This window comes from Pelobates fuscus, chromosome 8, assembly GCF_036172605.1.
Source record: "Pelobates fuscus isolate aPelFus1 chromosome 8, aPelFus1.pri, whole genome shotgun sequence".
NCBI lineage: Eukaryota > Metazoa > Chordata > Amphibia > Anura > Pelobatidae > Pelobates > Pelobates fuscus.
In genome coordinates, this window is record NC_086324.1 from 111,364,755 (window position 1) to 111,387,436 (window position 22,682).

The 22,682-nt window shown below is 42.1% G+C and overlaps 1 protein-coding gene across 1 annotated transcript in view; it reads right to left on the minus strand.

Annotated features, from left to right (window-relative positions):
- Positions 1 to 22,682, minus strand: part of LOC134571702 (4-aminobutyrate aminotransferase, mitochondrial-like) — a 965,679-nt gene that overhangs the window by 58,007 nt on the left and 884,990 nt on the right. Inside the window, exon 16 of the mRNA XM_063430224.1 lies at positions 18,898 to 19,009. Within this exon, the coding sequence (XP_063286294.1) occupies positions 18,898 to 19,009 (112 nt within the window). The remainder of the gene's footprint in view (positions 1 to 18,897; positions 19,010 to 22,682) is intronic.

Genomic DNA, 22,682 nt, shown 5'->3' on the forward strand with positions numbered 1-22,682 from the left:
TAAAGACTAAACACTTTCAATACCTTGGGTTGTCTACTTTTTCAAATGGTATGCCATTATGGGGGTAATTCTTATTCCTGGGCTACCACACCTTCTGAAAGGTAACATTACTAATCTGGCAGATTTCAATTTGAAAATGGAACGTTCTATATTTGATCCTGTAACTTTCCAAAACACTATAAAACCTGTTAATGGGGGGTACTTTTGTACTCGTGAGATATCGCTGATTACAAATATGTGCATTTCTTTACAGTAATACCTAACAGTATTATGACATTCACAGCTAAAATGTCAGCCGCAAATACAAATTTTAAAAAAAATATTTTCTCACATTTTATTCATAATAGATTATGTTCCATATATGAATAGTTAATGATAAATTAAAGCCCTGTTTCTCCTGAACAAAATTATATATAATAAGTGTGGGTGCACTTAATGTGACACCGGTGAATTACGGTTGAACAGACATATAGCGCAAATTCCAGTTTTTGTTTACGTTTTGTTTTGATCAGAACGTGCACTATTGACTCCGTCCTGAAGGGGTTAAACAGCTCCATCAATTTTGGAGTGTTGGAATGTCTGGTCTCCCCCAACGTGCAGGAATCAAAGCTTTTGCAACATTCAAGAGGTTTGTAACGGAGCTCCGTGTACTCCGACCGAGTACCCTCCGTTGATGGATGCTCCTAGCGCTTACAGAGGACTCCAAGCACTACAGACGACACCACAACCACTGCAGACTCCACAACCGCCGTAGCTTAACTGGAGCCTCGCCGTCTTCCTTCCACCCTGGATCGGATTCTGTCCTCCAGGAGAGCGTATCCGGAACAGGCTCTTAAAAGAGCCAAGTGATTAAGCTCAGGGGAATATGCAGAGCATAGCAATCCCCAGTGTGATATAGCAGTTCCCTCCAATAACGAGACAAGGCTACGTATTGAGGGTCAGAAGAGGTCTGAGGTGCTGGAACACCCAGCCTGCTTTTTATTACAAAAAGTACACACAGGACACACCCAGGGGGAGGCATAAAATAACCAATAACAGAATGGTACAGCCCACAGGTTCCCTCCCCTCTGCTTGGGAGATAATTGAGTTTCCTACTGTATCTACTCAATTATCTCCAGGCTAAAACTTATACATTTTTATGCATTTTTATAACTTTCCCATTTTACATAGCACAGGAATAAAACTTATATTTTTATGGACAACATAAATTGTGGAACAACATATTCAAAATTCGTGAGAATCCGTCCAGTGGTTCCAGAGATATTAAAAAGTCCCTTTGGACCGACCGCACGCCTGTATGTATACCCAAAAACAGTTCCACAGGTTCAGGCTATGTGGTCGGTCTATTTCTGTCCGGAAAATCGGTAAAGTCCCATCCGAAATCGGTGTTCGAATATTCGAACGCACTTCGACTTTTGTCGAAGTGTCGAAGTCAAATGCGGTTAAAACTTCCACGGTGGTCGCTAGTCGAGTGGCGATCTATTTCCCATGAAAAGATGATAAAGTCCCATTCGAACGGGTGTTCGAACGTTCGAACGGGACTTAGTCTCCAGCTGTGGTGTCGAAGGATAAGGGAAAGTACAGGTCACCGCTGACCGCGTTCGATTGCATTAAGATGGCCGCCGCCACGTGTTTGGCTGTAATGGCGGCCACTTCGACGGCTTCGGCACTTCGATGGCTTTGGTACTTCGACGACTTCGGCACTTTGACTGCATTCGAAGTGCCAGTTAAAACGTTGAAACACTGCTCCCAAGTATTTAAAGGGCCAGGAGCAGTATACACAAATCCATTATGCCCAAATGTAGGTTTTACAGGGCAATACAGTCCAGGGCCATAGTCACAGGGGAGGAGGCAGGCAAGCAGGCCTCTTCAGGACAAAGTGGCGAAGGGCACTTCGTCACAAGGTTACTGGTCAAAGACTTTTTATTTGCAGCTAGGGGAAGTCAGATATGATGGAGCAGCATTGGCAGGGGTTGTAGAGGTAAATCAGAAGCTGAAGATACACAATATCGTCTCGTGGATCTGTGGCCAAACTGAGCTATCCTCGGACAGGTCCACCATATGTGAATGGTAGTACCAACAGAGTTTCCACAACGCCAGCATGAGTGTCCTGGGGACATGTGGTGAAGGCGGGCTGGTGTCCTGTACAAACATGTGATTAATTTGTAATGGAGTTCCTGGATCTTGAAATTTATCATGCCTTGGTGCGCCAAGACACGAAACTTCTCCCACAGTTGCTCAGTAGTGATGTACCGAACTGTTCGCCGGCGAATAGTTCCCGGCGAAAATAGCGTGTTCGCGTTCGCCACGGCGGGCGAACATATGCGCGGTTCGATCCGCCCCCTTTTCGTCATCTTTGAGCAAACTTTGAACCTGTGCCTCACGGTCAGCAGACACATTCCAGCAAATTAGCAGCAGACCCTCCCTTCCAGACCCTCCCACCTCCTGTACAGCATCCATATTAGATTCATTCTGAAGCTGCATTCTTAGATAGAGGAGGTAAAGTGTAGCTGCTGCTCATTAGATAGGGAAATTGATAGCTAGGCTAGGGTATTCAGTGTCCACTACAGTCCTGAAGGACTCATCTGATCTCTGCTGTAAGGACAGCACCCCAAAAAGCCTTTTTTAGGGCTAGAACATCAGTCTGCTTTTTTTTCTTTGTAATGTAATTGCAGTTGCCTGCCTGCCAGCTTCTGTGTCAGGCTCACAGTGGATACTGTGCCCACTTGCCCAGTGCCACCACTCATATCTGGTGTCACAATAGCTTAAGCTTGACATTTAAAAAGAAAAAAAAATTTCACTGTAACGGACCGATTCCGCAGACAAGGGGTTAAAATCTTTTAGGCGATAATCCCCTTTTCAAAGACAGGCACAGCTACTGCAGAATCACCCAAAACTCACGAACTGAATATAAGTGAATGCACCAAACTCCCGAACTGCATACTTGGGAATAAGGTAGCACTCCAAACTCCCGCACTGGAACCTCACACGAATAGCTGCTAGCAGACGAACAGGAAAAGCTCCCAAGTGGCATACACTCCTGGCAATCAGTCCCTAGCAGCATACAGTGAATCCCCACAAAACGAGTCGAGACTGCGAGTTGAGGGTCAAGCAGTGGTCTGTTTATTGAGGGCTACCTGCCCCTGTATTTATGCAGGTCTCCCACCTAGTGGACACTCCCCTAGGGGACCAGATGGAAGACTGTAACAAAGGACAGACAAGTAGCATTTCAGGACATACAGAAGTAAAATGCATCCTGATCTCCTCCCTCTATCCTGGAGATAAATGAGAAGTAATTCAATTATCTCCCAGGACAGAGACAAAACTCCATTACACACGTGGGGACACAAAAGACAGCAAACACTTTAAAATACATAAAGTTACATTTTACATATAACACACAGGCATTTAACATATCCCCAGATAGCTCAGGTCTGAGTGCACATTATTAGGTGAATGGCACTCAGACCACACGAATACAGTTTAATTGCCATGGAGCCAAAGTCTTTAATCCCACGAACAGGCTCTATGGCAGGCTATCTGGGTACTTCCACATAGATTGGGATATAAATTCAAAGTCCCGAATAGGAACCAGGGGGCTGGAGGCTCAGCGGTGCCTGCACGCAAAAGTGTCCGCTTTTAGTGCAGGAAAGCCTGGCAGAAAAGCGCTGGATGCCCGGGGAGCTCCAGAACACAGCCATCGTGTGGCGGCTAGGTGCAACCGCGACTACCCGGTAACAATCAATTAAGCTGCGGTTAATTGCCGGCACACGCTCATTAAGCCGCGGTTAACCGCGGCTTCAGGGAGGTCCATTGGAGGCACACGCCAGCTTCTGGGTGGCCAATTAACGGCACCGGCCGGCTTCCCACGGCTCTGGGGAGGCTGAAACAAAGGCTGTTTGTTCGGTAGATAGAATCTACCGAACGGCTGTGCAGAAGGGAAGGAATAAACCTTTCTGCACAGTAAAAGTAACTGTTTAATTGCCGGTCCATAGTCATGGGGGAGAAGGCTGGCAATTAGGCTTCTCTATAACAGAGGGAAGCAGGGCAATTTGTCGAATAAAATAACAGTTACAAATGGCAGTTTGTAACATTCACTGTAATAGATTGAATAGCAGTTAGTTGTCTGCCAGCTTCTGTGTCAGGCTCACAGTGGATACTGTGCCCACTTGCCCAGTGCCACCACTCATATCTGGTGTCACAATAGCTTAAGCTTGACATTTAAAAATATTTTTTTTTTCACTGTAATAGATTGAATAGCAGTTAGTTGTCTGCAAGCGTCTGGGTGTCAGGCCTTCAGCGTGTACTCTGCCAATCTCTGCCAGTGTACTTTGCCACTCATATCTGGTGTGACTATAGCGTGCATTTAAAAAGAAAAAAAAGTTTTTCACTGTAAGCTAATAGCAGTCAGTGTCCTTCAAGCGAGTGTCAGGCCTTCAGCGTGTACTCTGCCAACCTCAGCAAGTGCACTTTGCCACTCATATCTGGTGTCACAATAGCGTGCATTTAAAAACAAAAAACTTTTTTCACTGTTATAGATTGAATAGCAGTTAGTTGTCTTCAAGCGTCTGGGTGTCAGGCCTTCAGCGTGTACTTTGCCAACCTCAGCAAGTGCACTTTGCCACTCATAACTGGTGTGACTATAGCATGCCTTTAAAAACAAAAAAAGTTTTTCACTGTAAGCTAATAGCAGTTAGTTGTCTGCAAGCGTCTGGGTGTCAGGCCTTCAGCGTGTACGCTGCCAACCTCAGCAAGTGCACTTTGCCACTCATATCTGGTGTGACTATAGCGTGCCTTTATAAAGAAAAAAAGTTTTTCACCGTAAGCTAATAGCATTTAGTTGTCTGCAAGCGTCTGGGTGTCAGGCCTTCAGCGTGTACTCTGCCAACCTTAGCAAGTGTACTTTGCCACTCATATCTGGTGTGACTATAGCGTGCCTTTAAAAACAAAAAAGATTTTTCACTGTAAGCTAATAGCAGTTAGTTGTCTGCAAGCGTCTGGGTGTCAGGCCTTCAGCGTGTACTCTGCCAACCTCAGCAAGTGCACTTTGCCACTCATATCTGGTGTCACAATAGCGTGCATTTAAAAACAAAAAACTTTTTTCACTGTTATAGATTGAATAGCAGTTAGTTGTCTTCAAGCGGGTGTGTCAGGCCTACAGCGTGTACTCTGCCAACCTCTGCCACTGCACAGTGCCACTCATATCTGGTCTATGTCTCAGGCAGGCAGCATTACACACATGGGCGTACAGTGTGATGATGATGATGTTGTACCCGCAGCTGCTTCCTTTGCTGAGTTGTTGAATGTATACTGTATGTTTAAACTGTGACGTATGTTTGCTTTAAGAAGGAGCCCCCCACTTCGGGGAATAAAGCATTCCTTAGTATTTCACTGAACAGAAACTTTGTCTCCGGTGTGAATTACTTCTGGGGAAAGCGTGCACGCATTCAATCAATCAATTTGGAAGGTGTAGATAGACAACTAATCAAAGTTTTCTTTGATCTAAAACACTGGAAATTAGTACACCAATACGATTAAGCACGTTGATTAATAAAATAAAGAAATGTTAATCTATCAAAGCGGCTTGAGAAAATATATGTTTAAAAAGATACAAAAAATTCAAAATCTGCTTATAAAAAAGAAATACTGCCTTAAAATTCAAAATGCAAGTATAAATATTAGCACACACAAGCTATCTACCAAATGTGAAAACTATTATTTAGCTTTTCTGGCAACTATTAGTAACATACTACAGAGTTTACTATATTCTGTGCAATATCTAAAGGAAGTACTGGCTAAAAAATTAAATGCAAAACTAGCAAAGTTGTCAAAAACTGTATTAAGTTGGTTGTTTTCTTTTTATCTGGTGAATAAAATGTTTCTACATTATATCACACATCTATTTGTCGTCTTCAAAAAATTCTTCTTGTGGTTTTGTCTTTCTGTACTTTCAGGATTCATGTTTGCACGTTTTTTTTAAGAATTTGCCAGGAATCTATTTTTGAAGTTGTTCCCCTCCTCTTGACACGATCAATGACCTGTGAGTCTCCGTAAGCAGGATTGACCTGTAAGTCCCGTTTTCCATTCAAGTTGCACATGATGTCCCGGCTAGGTTTCTAGGGACAAATGTTGGAGCCTCGGCGTTGCCCCAATATGCAGGGAGCGTGGAATTTGTTAGAGGCTTCGATGTGAGTAACGAGTCCGGGGGGAGACCGAGTTGCCCCAGGATTCCCTCTGCCTCCTGCATGTTGCGTACGGTATGCCTGGCGTACGCATGGCGACTTCTCGCTTCAGTAGTTAGGACACGCCCCCCTAGCCCGCCAGCTTTTACCATACAAGCTGGTGGAGTCTGAGGCGTTTTTTTAAAAAAATTTGTAGCCGCAGTGGAAGGTACCCGGACGAAATTTCTTTTCAAAAAAGGAAATCCCAAACCTGTATTTGATTGTGCAAAAGGAAGTAATTGCATGTCTGGCACACAGTGTTGGGGCAAGGGTCCACCTGACCACTGATACCTGGTCTGCAAAGCATGGTCAGGGCAGGTATATCACCTACACTGCGCATTGGGTAAACCTGCTGATGGCTGCCAAGCATGGAATGCGTGACTCTGCAGAGGAGTTGGTGACACCGCCACGGCTTGCAGGCAGGCCTGCTGCCACCTCCTCTACTCCTCCTACTCCATCCTCTTCCATAACCTCCTCGGCTGTGTCCTCTTCTGCTGCTGCGTCTTGCTCCACATCAACAGCACCCCCCCAGCTCCCCAGGTGCTATTCCACATCCCTATTCTGCTCTGTGTCAGTGTGTATCATGGTCTCTGAGGACAGGTGGTAATCCATATCTGCCAAGTGACCCTTTGTAGAGGTAACAGTCTCTATTCTGCTCTGTGTCAGTGTGTATCAGGGATCCTTAGGATAGGTGTCAATCCATATCTGCCAAGTGACCCTATGTAGGAGGAACAGTCCCTATTCTGCTCTGTGTCAGTGTGTATCAGGGGCTTTGAGGACAGGTGTCAATCCATATCTGCCAAGTGACCCTATGTAGGGGGAACAGTCCCTATTCTGCTCTGTGTGAGGAGGAGGAAATGAGTAGCTCGGCATCCAACCTCGTGCAAATGGGGTCTTTCATGCTGTCGTGCCTGTTGAGGGACCCTCGTATAAAAAGGCTGAAGGAGAACGACCTGTACTGGGTGTCCACGCTACTAGACCCCTGGTATAAGCAGACAGTGGCGGAAATGTTACCGAATTACAAGTCGGAAAGGATGCAGCATTTGCAAAATAAATTAAAAAGTATGCTTTACACAGCGTATAAGGGTGATGTCACAGCACAATGGGAATCTAACAGGGTAAGAGGTGAAAGTCATCCTCCTCCTCCCACGACCACGCCATATCTGCCAAGTGACCCTAGGAAGGGGGAACAGTCTCTATTCTGCTCTGTGTCAGTGTGTTTCAGGGATCCTTAGGATAGGTGTCAATCCATATCTGCCAAGTGACCCTATGTAGGGGGAACAGTCTCTATTTTGCTCTGTGTCAGTGTGTATCAGGGGCTTTGAGGACAGGTGTCAATCCATACCTGCCAAGTGACCCTATGTAGGGGGAACAGTTCCTATTCTGCTCTGTGTCAGTGTGTATCAGGGATCCTTAGGATAGGTGTCAATCCATATCTGCCAAGTGACCCTATGTAGGGGGAACAGTCTCTATTTTGCTCTGTGTCAGTGTGTATCAGGGGCTTTGAGGACAGGTGTCAATCCATATCTGCCAAGTGACCCTATGTAGGGGGAACAGTCCCTATTCTACTCTGTGTCAGTGTGTATCAGGGATCCTTAGGATAGGTGTCAGTCCATATCTGCCAAGTGACCCTTTGTAGGGGGAACAGTCCCTATTCTGCTCTGTGTCAGTGTGTATCAGGGGCTTTGAGGACAGGTGTCAATCCATATCTGCCAAGTGACCCTATGTAGGGGGAACAGTCCCTATTCTGCTCTGTGTCAGTGTGTATCAGGGATCCTTAGGATAGGTGTCAATCCATATCTGCCAACTGACCCTATGTAGGGGGAATAGTCCCTATTCTGCTCTGTTTCAGTGTGTATCAGGGTCTCTGAGGACAGGTGTCAATCCATATGTCAAGGTGTCAATATGTCATATGTCAGGTGTCAATCCATATCCATTGTGATTTAGGAATGTTAGGTGATTTATGCCCTTTATGGATTAAAACCAGAGTCTGCATCAACTGTGTAATTTTCCATGGGAGTTTTGCCATGGATCCCCCTCCGGCATGCCACAGTCCAGGTGTTAGTCCCCTTGAAACAACTTTTCCATCACTTTTGTGGCCAGAAAGAGTCCCTGTGGGTTTTAAAATTCGCCTGCCCATTGAAGTCAATGGCGGTTCGCGAACGTTGGCGGAAGTTCCCGTTCGCCAACCGAAAAATTTGTGTTCGCGACATCACTATTGCTCAGTTAGGGAATTAGCTGTGCACTGCTCACAGGAGGTTGTATAGGTCATTAGGGGCCTCTGTGTTGCCATTAGAAGTAAGGAGTAGAGGAAAGAGATTCCTCGATGCAAGCGTTCCCTGGAAAAGCAGAGGGACTCAAATGAATTCCTTCGAAAAGTAAGAGTCTACCCATAAAAACAAAAAACGCATTTAAAAACTAGTCCCCACTTGCAAAAGAGCAGCAAAGGGACCAGATATTAAACAATTACCACCACTAATAAATTAATTTATTTAGGTAGTACTAATAATTACAAATATTTAAACCTATATAGTCTTTACTAATTTGAATACAATACACAAAATAATGTGAAAAAGAGAGAAATATTGGTAGAAGGGGTGACTGTGAAAAGTGAAAAAGAACGTATAGATATTGAAACAAAAAGGGTTCTGAATGAGCTGACAGTGATAGCCTATGAAGTTTCTGTGTATCTCACAATCCATGTATATAATTGGAGCTTCTTCTTTGTTACAAGTTTATTAACTGTCACTAAGGTCAAATGTATGAATTGTATCCACTTAATACTCTGCTAGGTAAGGTAAGTGTGAAGCTAAAAAAAAATGAGTCAAAGGGGCAATTACCCAATCCTATAGTTCAAAGTACTAATCTTAGAAGAGGTCTTTCCCACTTCTTTTGTGGAAAGACTACCACGAAGACCGACCTTCGGTGATCAATGTGATTCTCTCTACTGATACTGGATTAATTTCTATACAATGTGATCATCTATGTGGTTATATTTATATATTGTTTAAACAATACATTTTCTATTTAATTTTTCATTATATTAGATAGTTGCTAGGACTTTATTTGACCAATTTCACACTGATTTCCAACCTAAGGCTTAGATTAATATGTAGGATATTTAGTAAGATACTTTACTGCATGTTTATTAAAGGATGGTTATTATTTTATTGCAATTTATATTAATAAAAGTTATGTTTTAGATTAGTTTGGGCTGGTTCTCTATTGTTTTTCTGTTATGTACAACTTTTTACAGGGGTACATGCCCAAACATCCTTCCTGAAACCCTCTTCATCTAGATAATCTTTTGCTTAATCGAGTTACTTCAAAATTTCCAATTTTGTAATGATTATCATTGTGGATAAAACTGGCACATTTCAGCATTGGTCATTCCAGGCCAAAGTTATGCCATCTAGAAAATAAAAGCACAGATGAACCTAAACTATAGCTGCTCTACCTCACATTTATACTACATATCATTATGTAATACTTTCAAATATATATTTTAAATATATAATACTTTTCAAAAATGGTTCAACCAGAACATTATCTCAGCAGCAGCAGCAGCAGCAGCAGCAGCAGCAGCAAGCTTTCTTAATGGTTTGTTGGCTGTAGCACCACAAATGTTTTCTCCCCCTAGAAAACAGTATGAACAATGCGATTTGCAGACAAGTAATGATGGTCCAGGCACTCAAGTTAAATCCAATGAGCCAATTCATTGGAACAAAATGAAAGCAACGTTTAGGCCCACAACTGGGACTTTGTCAAGCTAACAAAGGCCCTGTTGTAGGCCGAAACATTGCTTTGATTATGATCCAATAAATCTGCTCACTAGATTTAACTTGAGTGCCTGGACCATCATTACTTTTATGTAAACATCTGAATAGATAAAACCACCTCTTCAGGCAGAGAATTCCAAATTTGTATTGTTCTTACTGTAAAAAAACAATTTCCTTTGCCTTAGGCTAAATCTCCTTTCTTCCAGTCTAAATGTGTGACCTTGTATTTTATGTATATTCACGTTTACAAATTGATTTCCTGACAATGGTTTTTATTGGCCCTGAATATTTTTGTATAATGTTATAATATCCCATTTGAGGTGCTGTTTTTCCCAAACTAAAGATATTTACATATGTTAACCTTTCTTCATAACTAAATTGCTCCATTCCTTTTTATGTTGTAGCCCACCTCTGCACTTTTTACTAGTGCCATAATATTCTTCTTTAGATCAGGCACCCAGAATTACACAGCGTATTCATTCTGTGTAGCGGACTCTGTGTAACCCAACGGCTTATCTCCACTATTTTCCCTCTCAGCCAGACGTTGAGAAACGTTGTGTGATTAAGCTCATATCCCCCCCCCCAGTAACTAGACGAGACATAGTTCTCTGAGTCATCTGGTTTATTCAGGCGAACCACTCTCAATTTATTGCGTATGCATAGCCGAAAAGAGTTCCATCTACTCAACGACCAAGTACCTCTGGCTGTGATTGGAAGACAAAATGGTCGCCATCCTTTTCGAAACACGTGCGTTAGGTTACACAAAATGGCGGCCACCCAGGGTATGCACTCATTAATTATTTCCTTTTTCACACGGTTTCACTCATATGTTAATCAAAGTTCCAGGGTTTAAATGCGGTACAGGGGTGGGTTCGGGTACAATAACTCCCGAACGTACGAATAGTTAAATTAGTCGAAAGGAATGGCACGTTCCGCCACACAGCTCCCCCTTAACCACAAGCTGGCATTCACAATCGGATCCCCATGGATCGGCTTGGGGATGTCTGGGGGAGTACTCACAGATCACCTCTCTAGTTATGTTTCATGTGATAACCCGCCGGCATTTCCATTCTGCTTACCGGGTCGATAATGGATAGTGAAGTCATATGGCTGTAAGGCCAGGCTCCACTGTAGTAGCCTAGTGTTGTCTCCAGTGACCCAGTTAAGCCATAACAATGAGTTGTGATCCATGAGTAGAGTAAATTGCTGTCCATTGATGTATGGCTGAATCTTCATAAGCGCCCACACCACTGTGAGACACTCTTTTTCAATGGCAGTGTGGCTCACCTCCTGGGGTAGTAACTTTCTGCTGAGGAAGGCTACGGGATGTTCTCCGCTATCGTCCCCGACCTGGCTCAGCACAAACCAAACATGGAGGTGTCTATGAGAACAAGAAACTGTTTATTTGGATTAGGGGTAGAGTTTACTTGGTGGGGTAAGTTCTTTCGAGTCAGGTTGGTGAGGGGATTCACTAGGGCGCTATAGTTCGGGACAAATTTTCTATAGTTACCGGCGGTCCTGAGAAAGGCCATTACTTGGATCTTGGTGCGGGAAAGGGGCCAATTAGCTACTGCCTCAATCTTTTGCCGGTTCAGGTTTTTGTTTCCCTGTGTCCTAGGTCCGATGTGGCACTTACTGGGCTTTAAGGTTAACACTGCATCTCTGATTTTATCTAGCACGGCCCCTACATGTACCAGGTGCTCTTCCCAAGTATCTGTAATGCTCACTTATTAACAATATGTAACACAACTGCAGATAGTCCAGGTTCTGTGAAGGTTGTTCCCAGAGTGAATAAGGTAATTGCAGACAAGAGAGAATTCCAAAGGCAAGTCCGTGGTCGAGGAGAGGAGAAGGAGGGTCAACGTTAATACAGTCCGGGTCCGGTACACAGTGAAGGTAAATAGAATTGCTTGTAGATTCGAAGTTCACGGGAGGCTTTCATTAATCCAGCGCTTTGGCGTTGGCGCGGTCTCCCTATGTATCTTGGGAACGACCGCGTCAGAGGAGGGGGTGTGGCCGCGCTCCGTCTACCCGGAAGTCTTAAGATAGCGGATGCCGGCAGGTAGGGTCTGACAGTACCCCCCCCGTAAGAAGCAGCCACAGGGTGCTATCAACGAGGTTTAGACGGGTAGCGTTTATGAAACGCGTTAATTAGTCTGCGAGCATGGACCACGGTGGAGTAAACCCAAGTATCCTCATCTACTCCGTAACCCTTCCACCGAACAAGATACTGTAGGGAGCCACGATGGATCCGTGAATCCAGGATCCTTTGGACCTCTTATTCTTCTTCACCTTGTACCAAAATAGGATCAGGAGTAGTAATAACATCCCTCTGGAAAGGGTCGGAGAGGTGAGGTTTAAGCAAGGAAACATGGAAGACAGGATGAAGTTTCAAGTTAGGTGGAAGTTTCAATTTAACCACGTTTTCGTTGATGATTGTCAATATACGAAAAGGACCAAGGAAGAGGGAACTCAGTTTCTTCGAGGGACGGTTGGTGACAATGTTCTTTGAGGAGAGCCATACAAGATCACCTATTTGATAAGCAGGAGGAGGCTGTCTTTTAGCATCAAAAAACTTCTTTTGAGTTAACGACGCGTTCTTAAGATTTTCACGTAATCTGAGGAAGAGGGAAGACATGAAAGCGTTCTGATTGGAGACGCAAGGGTTAGAAGAAGGAAGTCTTTGGTCAGGAAATGAAGAGGGATGGAACCCAAAGTTTGAGAAGAAAGGAGTCATTTTACTACTGGCGTGAATAGAGTTGTTGTACGAAAATTATGCCATCGGCAACCATGTGATCCAATCATCTTGTAAGTAAGAGCAATAACATCGTAAGTATTGTTCAACACATTGGTTGACTCTGTTTGCCCATTGGTTTGGGGGTGATAGGCTGAAGATAATTTGCGTTGAATATGGAGGGAGGAACACATCTCGTTCCAGAATTTGGAGGTGAACTGTGTTCCTCTGTCCGATATGATTTCATCAGGAAGTCCATGAAGTTTCACAATATTGTCGATGAATATTTTAGCAAGTTCAGATGAAGAGGGCAACTTCTTCAAGGGAATAAAATGGGACATTTTTGTGAAGCGGTCTACCACTACTAGAATGGTGGTATGATGTTGAGAAGGAGGGAGTTCTACCAAGAAGTCCATTGAAATGCTCTGCCAAGGTCTTTCAGGGATAGGTAGGTTCAATAATTGACCAAATGGTTGATGATGTTCAGATTTGGATCTCTGGCAGGTTGGGCAGGTTTTGACATAGGATTCTATGGTTTTGTCCTGGCGAGGCCACCAATAGTATCTTTTAGATAACTCCATTGTCTTTTTTATACCAGGATGACCCGCCAAAGGGGAATCGTGAATTAAGTCGAGTATTTTATTCCTAAATATGGGAGGAATATATATTCTGTTCTTGAAATAGTAGATACCGTCCTTTTTTGTTAGTTTGTTTGTTTTGGGAAGTTCAAGAGCTTTTTTTTTAAGATGTTTAATATCATCTATTAATGATGATATAATCCCTATCATTTTAGATGGAGGAGTTCCAATTAAAGGAGGACCTTGGTGGATTCTGGACAGGGCATCCGCCTTTTTGTTTCTGGATCCGGGTCTATAAATAATTTGAAAATTAAACCGAGCAAAGAAAAGATTCCATCTGACTTGTCTGGCCGAAAGAGTTTTGTTAGAATGAAGATATTCAAGGTTCCTATGGTCAGTATATACTATTACAGGAGTTTGTGTCCCTTCAAGAATATGCCGCCATGTTTCGAAGGCTGCCTTAATACTCAATAATTCTTTTTCTCCTATAGGATAATTTTTTTCAGCAGGAGACATGGATCGTGAGAAAAAGGCTACTGGATGGAGAGGATCTTGAGGTGTTTGGTGTTGAGAGAGGACAGCTCCAATAGCTGTGTCCGAAGCATCCGTTTCCAGGACGTAGAGAAATGCAGGATTCGGGAGTTGAAGAATAGGAGCAGTTGTAATTCATCAAAGGCTGCTTGAGCCTTTTCGTTCCAAGCAAAGGAATGTTTACTGCTGTTGAGCAGATTAAGTGGATGAGCAACATCGGAGTAGTTTTTAATGAACTTCCTATAGAAGTTGGCAAATCCAAGAAAACGTTGCAAGTCCTTTACATTAGTAGGAGTAGACCAATTGAGAATACAGTCTATTTTGGTAGTATCCATTCTTATTGTATGAGGTGAGATAACGTACCCCAAGAAGGTAATTTCATTAACATCGAAAATACATTTTTCTAGTTTAGCGTATAATTTGAGAGTTCTTAGTCTGGATAACACCCATCTTACGTGTTTCCTGTGTTCCTCGAAACTGTTAGAGTATATAAGTATATCATCTAAGTAAATGATAACACATACATCTAGGAGATCCCTGAAGATGTCGTTTATGAAATGCTGAAAGGTTGCAGGGGTGTTACAGAGCCCGAAGGGCATAACAAGATATTCGTAAAGGCCATATCGGGTCCTGAACGCCGTTTTCCATTCATCATTGGCCTTGATTCTAACAAGGTTATATGCCCCACGAAGGTCAAGTTTAGTGTAGATGGTAGCTGTTCTTAATCTTTCGATCAACTCGTTTATCAGGGGAAGAGGATAACGATTTTTGACGGTTATTTTGTTTAAAGATCTGTAATCTATGATGGGACGTATAGTCTGGTCCTTGTTTCTTACAAAAAACATGCTGGAAGCAGCTGGTGAGCAGGAAGGTCTAATGAACCCCTTACGGAGGTTTTCATCCAGGTATTCCTTGAGGGTTTTTAACTCTGATTCGGAGAGAGGATAAATGTGCCCAAAAGGGATAGGAGCCCCAGGTATGAGGTCAATTGGACAATCATAGGGTCGATGAGGTGGAAGTGTCTCAGCTTCCTTTTTACTAAACACATCATTGAAGTCAGAATAGACAGGAGGTATAATTGGTTCTTCAGTAACTTGTAGAATGGGGATGTGTTGTAAACATGTTCCCTTACAATAGGCAGAGCCAAAGGTGAGAGAGAAGGGAGACCATGTAATTTGGGGGTTGTGAGTCCTTAACCAGTCGATTCCTAGTATAATTGGATAAAGAGGAGAAGTGATAACATCAAATACAAGAAATTCGGAATGAATATTATTAGTAGTTGTTCTTAGAGGAATAGTTTCATCGCAAATGGGCCCCGAGGATATTAAGGAGCCATCAATAACTCTGACAGAGACGGAAATACTTTTTTGAACACAGGGAATTTTATTTTTTGTTACAAAGGATGAGTCAAGGAACACCCCATTTGCACCGGAATCAATAATGGCCTCAGTCGTAATTCTTTCTTTGTCCCACTGTAATATGAGAGAAACAGAGGAGAAATAAAGGAAGTACACTCATTATAGCTGTGATAGAAGTATGCTTACCGCCTCTTGGACGTTTCAATAGTGGACATTCTGGGACCACATGTTCTTGTGAAGCACAGTACATACAAAGGTTCAGTTGTCTTCTTCTGGTTCTCTCTTCTGAAGTAAGAGGACTTCTTACCACCCCTATGTCCATAGATTCTGTTGGAGTTATCGGTTTCTCAGGTGCCCTTGACGGAGTGAAGGTTTTTTTCCATAGGGAACTAGAGAGAGATTTCTCTGCTTTTCTTTCCCTAACTCGTCTGTCAATGCTGATTGAAAGTTGAATCAGAGTATTCAGTGTAGTAGGTAGTTCAGTTCTAGAGAGTTCATCTTTTACAGCTTCAGATAACCCGATACGGAATTGGTTGCGTAGGGTTATGTCATTCCATTGTGTTTCTGGTGCCCATCTTTTAAATTCAGCAATGTAATCTTCGACAGGTCTGTTTCTTTGATGCAGAGTTCTGATGGTTAAATCTGCTGTAGCTTGTTTATTGGGATCTTCATAAAGAAGAGACATGGCTTCAAAGAATTCATCCAGGGAGTCTAAGATGGGGTCATCGTTCTCCAGAAAGGAGTGAGCCCAGGCCATGGGTTCACCTCTTAGAAAAGAAATAACGGAACAAACCTTAGATCTTTCAGTGGGATAAGATCGAGGTTTTAAAGCAATCATTAATTTGCAGGAATTAAGAAACTCTCTGTATTGGGACTGATCTCCAGAAAACTTTTCGGGGTTGCAGACAGCAGGGTCACTAGCCGAGTGTGTAACAGTATGAGGAGTATGTGTTTGCAAGTCTCTTACATAAGTAAGGATCCGTTCATTGGTAATCTGTAGATCTTGCATGCCTTGGGTAAGCGTATCAACTCTTTGGTTCAATATAGTGATTTCAGAAGTGAGATCTGCTGGATCCATTACAAAAAGGCTGGATTAATCTGTAATGCTCACTTATTAACAATATGGAACACAACTGCAGATAACTGATTATGTGAATTAAAAGGTAACAATTGAAATAAAGGTTTACTTAGTACTTGTACCGTATCTTTAATTCTTTGGCAGAAGATAAACAGCAGCAGAATTTGCAGTTAGTTTAGGTTAAGGCAATATTTAGTCCATAGCAGAGAGGAGCTTCCAAAGTAGAATTAGTCAATAGGCAGCAGAATAATTAGTTAGGTTGAAGCAATAGAGTGTAAGCAGAAATGCAGAGCAGTTATAATCCTGGTTAGGACGATGAGTACTACTTAGCTTTGTAGGGGTGGTAGTCCAGGTTCTGTGAAGGTTGTTCCCAGAGTGAATAAGGTAATTGCAGACAAGAGAGAATTCCAAAGGCAAGTCCGTGGTCGAGGAGAGGAGAAGGAGGGTCAACGTTAATACAGTCCGGGTCCGGTACACAGTGAAGGTAAATAGAATTGCTTGTAGATTCGAAGTTCGCGGGAGGCTTTCATTAATCCAGCGCTTTGGCGTTGGCGCGGTCTCCCTATGTATCTTGGGAACGACCGCGTCAGAGGAGGGGGTGTGGCCGCGCTCCGTCTACCCGGAAGTCTTAAGGTAGCGGATGCCGGCAGGTAGGGTCTGACAGTATCACTAAACACTCCCATATCATCCAGGCATGAGCAAGCGTAATCCTGGAGGCCATCCAAAAGCCTGCCTACCATTCTCTGAAATGTCACTGGGGCATTTTTCATTCCGAATGGCATTACCTTAAATTGGTATAGACCGAACGGAGTGACGAATGCCGACTTCGGGATATCGTCTGCCGCTAAAGGGATTTACCAGTACCCCTTACATAAGTTAGTGGTGGTGAGGTACTGCCCACGAGCCATCCTGTCTAATAGCTCATCTATGTGGGGCATGGGGTAAGCGTCTGAGCCTGTCTTGTCATTGAGCCTGCGGTAGTCTATGCAAACCTTTGTTGCCCCATCTCGTTTTGGGACAAGGACCACTGGGGAGGCCCAAGGACTCTTAGACACTTCTATTACACCCAATTGGAGCATCTCTCGGATCTCCTGCCTAATATTCTCCCAAACAGCCTCTGGGATTCTGTACAGAGTTTGCCATTGAGGTTGTTGTTGTTTAGGAGTTTCTACTTTGTGGGTGGCCAGAGGGGTGAACCTGGCAGACTGGAGAAGGTATCTCTCTTTGCAGATAGCATCTGCTGGGCTTGTCTGCGTTCCTCACTGGTTAACCGGACCTCTAGTTAGACCTCATCAATGGAAGCTGCCTGGAATCCATTTTCTAGGAGGTGAGGCAGGGGAAGATTATCAAAGTCTTCCGAGACAGGAGCACACGTAGTGGCTACGTCCTCCGTCCTTTCGTGGTAGGGTTTCAGCATGTTAATATGTAACGTGTTGAATCCCTTCCCCTGAGCATGGCCCCATAACATAAGCAGTGTCACAGTTTTGTTCCACTACTTGATATAGGCCCTGCCAGGCGGTCTGCAGTCTGTCATGTCGGACAGGTTTCATGACTAAAACCTTCAGCCTGACTTGATAGCTATGGCCCCTGGCTCCCCGATCACACCAGGTGCGCTGCCGCTCCTGGGTCACCCGGAGGTTCTACATACCAATTGGATAAGTTCCTCCAATCAGTCCCTGAACTCGTAATGCAGTAGTCCAGCGGCGGTATGATTCCAACCGAAAGTAAAAAGAATAAAATATATAGTGCTCACTGAATCTTACTGTAGTAGAGGAATAAAAAGTATGAAATGTACTCACAGTGTGTTGAGCAGGCTCACTGCTTGATGTACAGCGTATGAGTGGTACAATCCCCACCTAAGGAATAGTTTTTATTCTGTTATAATAAAGGATTTTTTGGCTCTAAATACTTTAGTTGCCATATTCCTTTCCTATTTTAATCTATTTTATTCTTTTATTTGTATCATTTTACTTTTAACCTGACTACATTGATTTTTACCATCCAAAGAGAAGCTCAAAGAATCCTTAGGTAGGGATTGTACCACTCATACACTGTACATCGAGCAGTGAGCCTGCTCAACACACTGTGAGTACATTTCATACTTTTTATTCCTCTACTACAGTAAGCACTATATATTTTATTCTTTTTACTTTCGGTTGGAATCATACCGCCGCTGGACTACTGCATTGAGAGTTAAACTCCATATATCCTTGAGTAGGGATTATCCCACTTCACGCATTTCATACCAGAGCTGGATTTAAGCTCTGGACATTGTGAGTAGTACCTACTTATAATTTTTAATATCCAAGTATATTTACTTACTGCACTACTGGATTTTCGTCTCTCTGCTTCTTTTCCATATGTTCTACTGAAATTACAAGCCTGCACCCGTGACGAATCACTGCTGCTCTACAATAATTTTCTCTACCACTTTGGACTAGTGTTAAGTTATTTGGACCATACTATTTTACTTGTACACAATATCTACATTAAAGGCGCACCCTTCTCCTGTTTTTAGCCACATCCTATATTAAACATGAGGGGAAAAAAAAGGTTATTTGAAAACTCCTCAAGCACTGAAAAGCTATTAAACAAGTTTTAAGAAAATTCCACAGTACCTTTGTTTCTTGCTTGAAATATCAACTTTGTTCGTGTTGCGTCATCTGGAGTATCAAATGAACAGAATGTACCTCTACCTCTCACTCTACTTACAATATGTGAGTAATGAATCTACAAAACAGGAAATAATAAATTGTAAATATACATTATTCTGCTGAATAATCTACATTTTATAAAATATATCAAACTGAAAATATCAGAAAATATATACATGGAAATGATAATATACAAAAGTGTATCTGAAAAAGGTCATACTGGTTTTAGCAGAGGATAAAAAAGACTGAATATCTTTTTATTGTGGTCTAGAACTCTGAAATAAACATGAGAATAAAAAAAAAACTGACTCTAAATGTATCTATATTAGGATTATTTAAAATGTTAAATAAACATTGATTTATCTATAGCTCTGTCCTTGGTCCCCTTCTATTTTCTCTTTATACTGCCTCTTTTGTCAAACGTATTACCTCATTTGGATTCCACTACCACCTGTACGCTGATGACACCCAGATATAACTCTCCTCCCCGGACCTCTTCCCTGCCGTTCTGCAACATGTCACTGCTTGCCTCTCTTCCATCTCTGACTGGATGTTCTCCTGCTTTCTGAGACAAAATCTCTCTAAAACTGAGCTCCTTCTCTTTCCTCCTCCTAATACTGATCCTCCTCTTTCACTCTCCCTTCAAGTTAGTGGTATCCAGTCCATCCTTGTCTTGGTGTCATACTTTATCCTGGCCTCACCTATGAGCCTCACATCCAGCATGTTACCAAGTCCTGTAGATTCCATCTTAAAAACATAGCCCACATCTGCCCCTTTCTTACGCAAGATGCTACTAAGGAGCTTGTCCATGCTCTAGTAATTTCCTGCATGGATTATTGTAACCCTCTCCTAATTGGATAGAAAAGGGAATGAATAGAGCCAAATCAGATACACTGAAGGAGTGGGGGATAACTCCAATTATAAAGTAAGGAAACAAAGGATAGTGTATCTGAGAGTTGATGCAAGATTGATGCATCTATAGAATGTCTAAATATATACGGACAATCTATCAGACAAAGTATAATTTTATTTACACATCTCTAAAAAAACAATGAAAATTTATTGACACATCTAATAAAGAAAACCAAAAAAGTGCTAAGTGTATACACCAAAGAAAAAAATCATCTAAAATTAGGTACTGTGGGGACCTGTTGTTACTGTTACAAATTAGTATAATAACAACATAGATAGAGTTAGTCCCAAGAGTCCTATATGGAAACTGCTAATATTGATGATGGTTACAAATAAAGGTAGTAAGAAAGGTCTGGTATAAGTACTGCTAATCACTTATTGATAGTACTAGGCATAGAATGCCGATCTGATCTCAAAGAGGTCGGTTATCTATTAAGAAGTCTGCTTCTACTGCCACCCGTTGGTTAATCTCGGTATAAGTATATCAGTGACATACTCGTATAGACACTAAATATACTGTGAGTTATTAGGACGGAAGCAAATGGCAGGGAATACAGTATGATTACCCCCCGCTGAAAAGATGGATTTTCTATATATAGTATGCTTCTAATGTCGCCCGTTATTAGTTATTAAGGGTGCTAAAAATAGAGTGCCGATTTGACCTCAAAAAGTTCAGTAATCTATTAAGTAGTCTGCTTCTACTGCCGCCCGTTGGTTAGTATCGGTATAAATATACCAGTGACATACTAATAAATTTAAAAAAATCTAGACCCTTTCAAAAAACACATTAAGGAGAAAAAAACATGAAATTCGTTAGAGATCATAAAGATTTCAAGGAGGGAAACGTCTTTCGTGCCAAAAGAAAGTTCAGAACACGCACTTTGAGTAGAAATAGTTCCACTTCGGGAAATACAGACTGGTCTGACTCTGATTCTGGTTCAGTAAGACCTTTTAGAAACAAACGGAATAGAGAACATCCAAATTGGAACAGAGGCAGAAGCATTCTTAAGCAGTCCAATAGGAATGTTAATTTTCCCCGAGGACCCAGCGACTGATAATCAAGTGAAAAATCCAACAGATAGCACCACAAGACCTTTTTCATCTCCTTTTTTAGAGGAGGATTGGCCAGCTCCAATAGGGGGCAGATTAAGAGATCGAAAGAAATGGGGCTACAAACCAGACAAGAGAACAAATCTGACCCAATGAGTAATGATCAAAATCAAATAGTGAATTTATCTACATTCTCATTAAAAACACACCATCTTTCATTGCTTAACAAGGGCCTGTCGTTTGTACCCACCCCTAAATCCAACAAATTCGATTGGATAAAAGATACTAATCTGTTTGGTCGTAAACTAGCCCTTAATGTGGTACATAAGAGGAAAAATAAAAAATTAGCCAAAGAGGCTGGCTTTTCATATATTGATTACCAACAGTATCAAACATTACTATCTCTATTGGATGAACAAGATCCAGTCCAACCGCTTACTAATCTCAAACCAGAAAGCTGGTTTCACCCTAATTTGCAGAAAGTTTCTAGTGTAGACCTTTTTATAAAAATGACCACAAATGAAATTGAGTCTCTAGATCCTCCCATCATTCACAATGATAATTTAACTTTGGCAGAAAGAATTGCCTTAGTGGAATTATGTCGTGAATCTAATTTGGTCATAAAGGCATCCGATGAAGGTGGTAATATTGTCCTTTTGGACAAAATCAACTACATAGAGATGTGCATGGAACACCTTGAACATACAGATGCGTATTGCCACTTGCCAAAAGATCTTACCACTGAATACCTGACTGAACTAAAAAGTATTTTTATAGGGGCAGAAACTGAAGGTATTATTAGCAGTGATGAATTTAAATACATCCTTCCTAATATGACTCCAACTAGCGCCACCTTCTATTGCCTTCCCAACATTCTCAAAAATCTAGACAAACCTCCGGGGAGACCTATCGTTTCTGGCAATGGTTCAATCACAGAGAGGAGTAGCAAATTTCTTGAGAAATTATTACATCTGTTAGTTGTCAACCTAAAGTCTTATCTTCAAGATACAAAACAGACAATGTTACTCTTGGAAAATCTAGAGGTCCCCCCATACTGCCTATTAGGCAGTTTGGATGTTGTATCTCTTTACAACAATATTCCACACACTATAGGCCTACAAGCTATTTCCTACTTTTGAACAAGACATCAGAATTTACACCGATACAAAGTGATTTTATTATCAAATTATTAGAATACATTCTGACTCACAATTTCTTTGTATTCAATGGACAATATTACCTGCAGTTAAAGGGAACAGCTATGGGCACGGCTTGGCCAATCTCTACTTAGGTTGGTGGGAAGAGACCATATTGCCAGTTATCATCAAGGACCAGTATGACACATGTATCTATAGTTGGCATAGATACATAGATGACATACTGGTCTTTTGGCTAGGATCGGTGAAACAATTTTGAGAACCTGGTAAAGGAACTTAATGTGAACAACATTGGTCTCCAACTCACACACGTGATAGACTCTTAACATCTAGTCTTCCTTGACTTAGATATTATAATTCAAGAAGATGGCAAGGTTGAGACTGTACTTTTTAGAAAAGACACAGCTATTAACAGCTTGCTAAATTGGACAAGCCACCATCCAGTAAAGTTGAAATCAGGAATACCATATGGCCAATATCTACGCGCAAGACGTAATTGTTCTAATGAAGTGACTTTCCAACTAGAAGCCAAAAAACTGAGGACAATGTTTAAACAGAAGGGTTCTCAAACAAGCCTATCAACGAGCATTGACAATAAATAGGAGTGATAGTCTGAGAAACACTAAACCT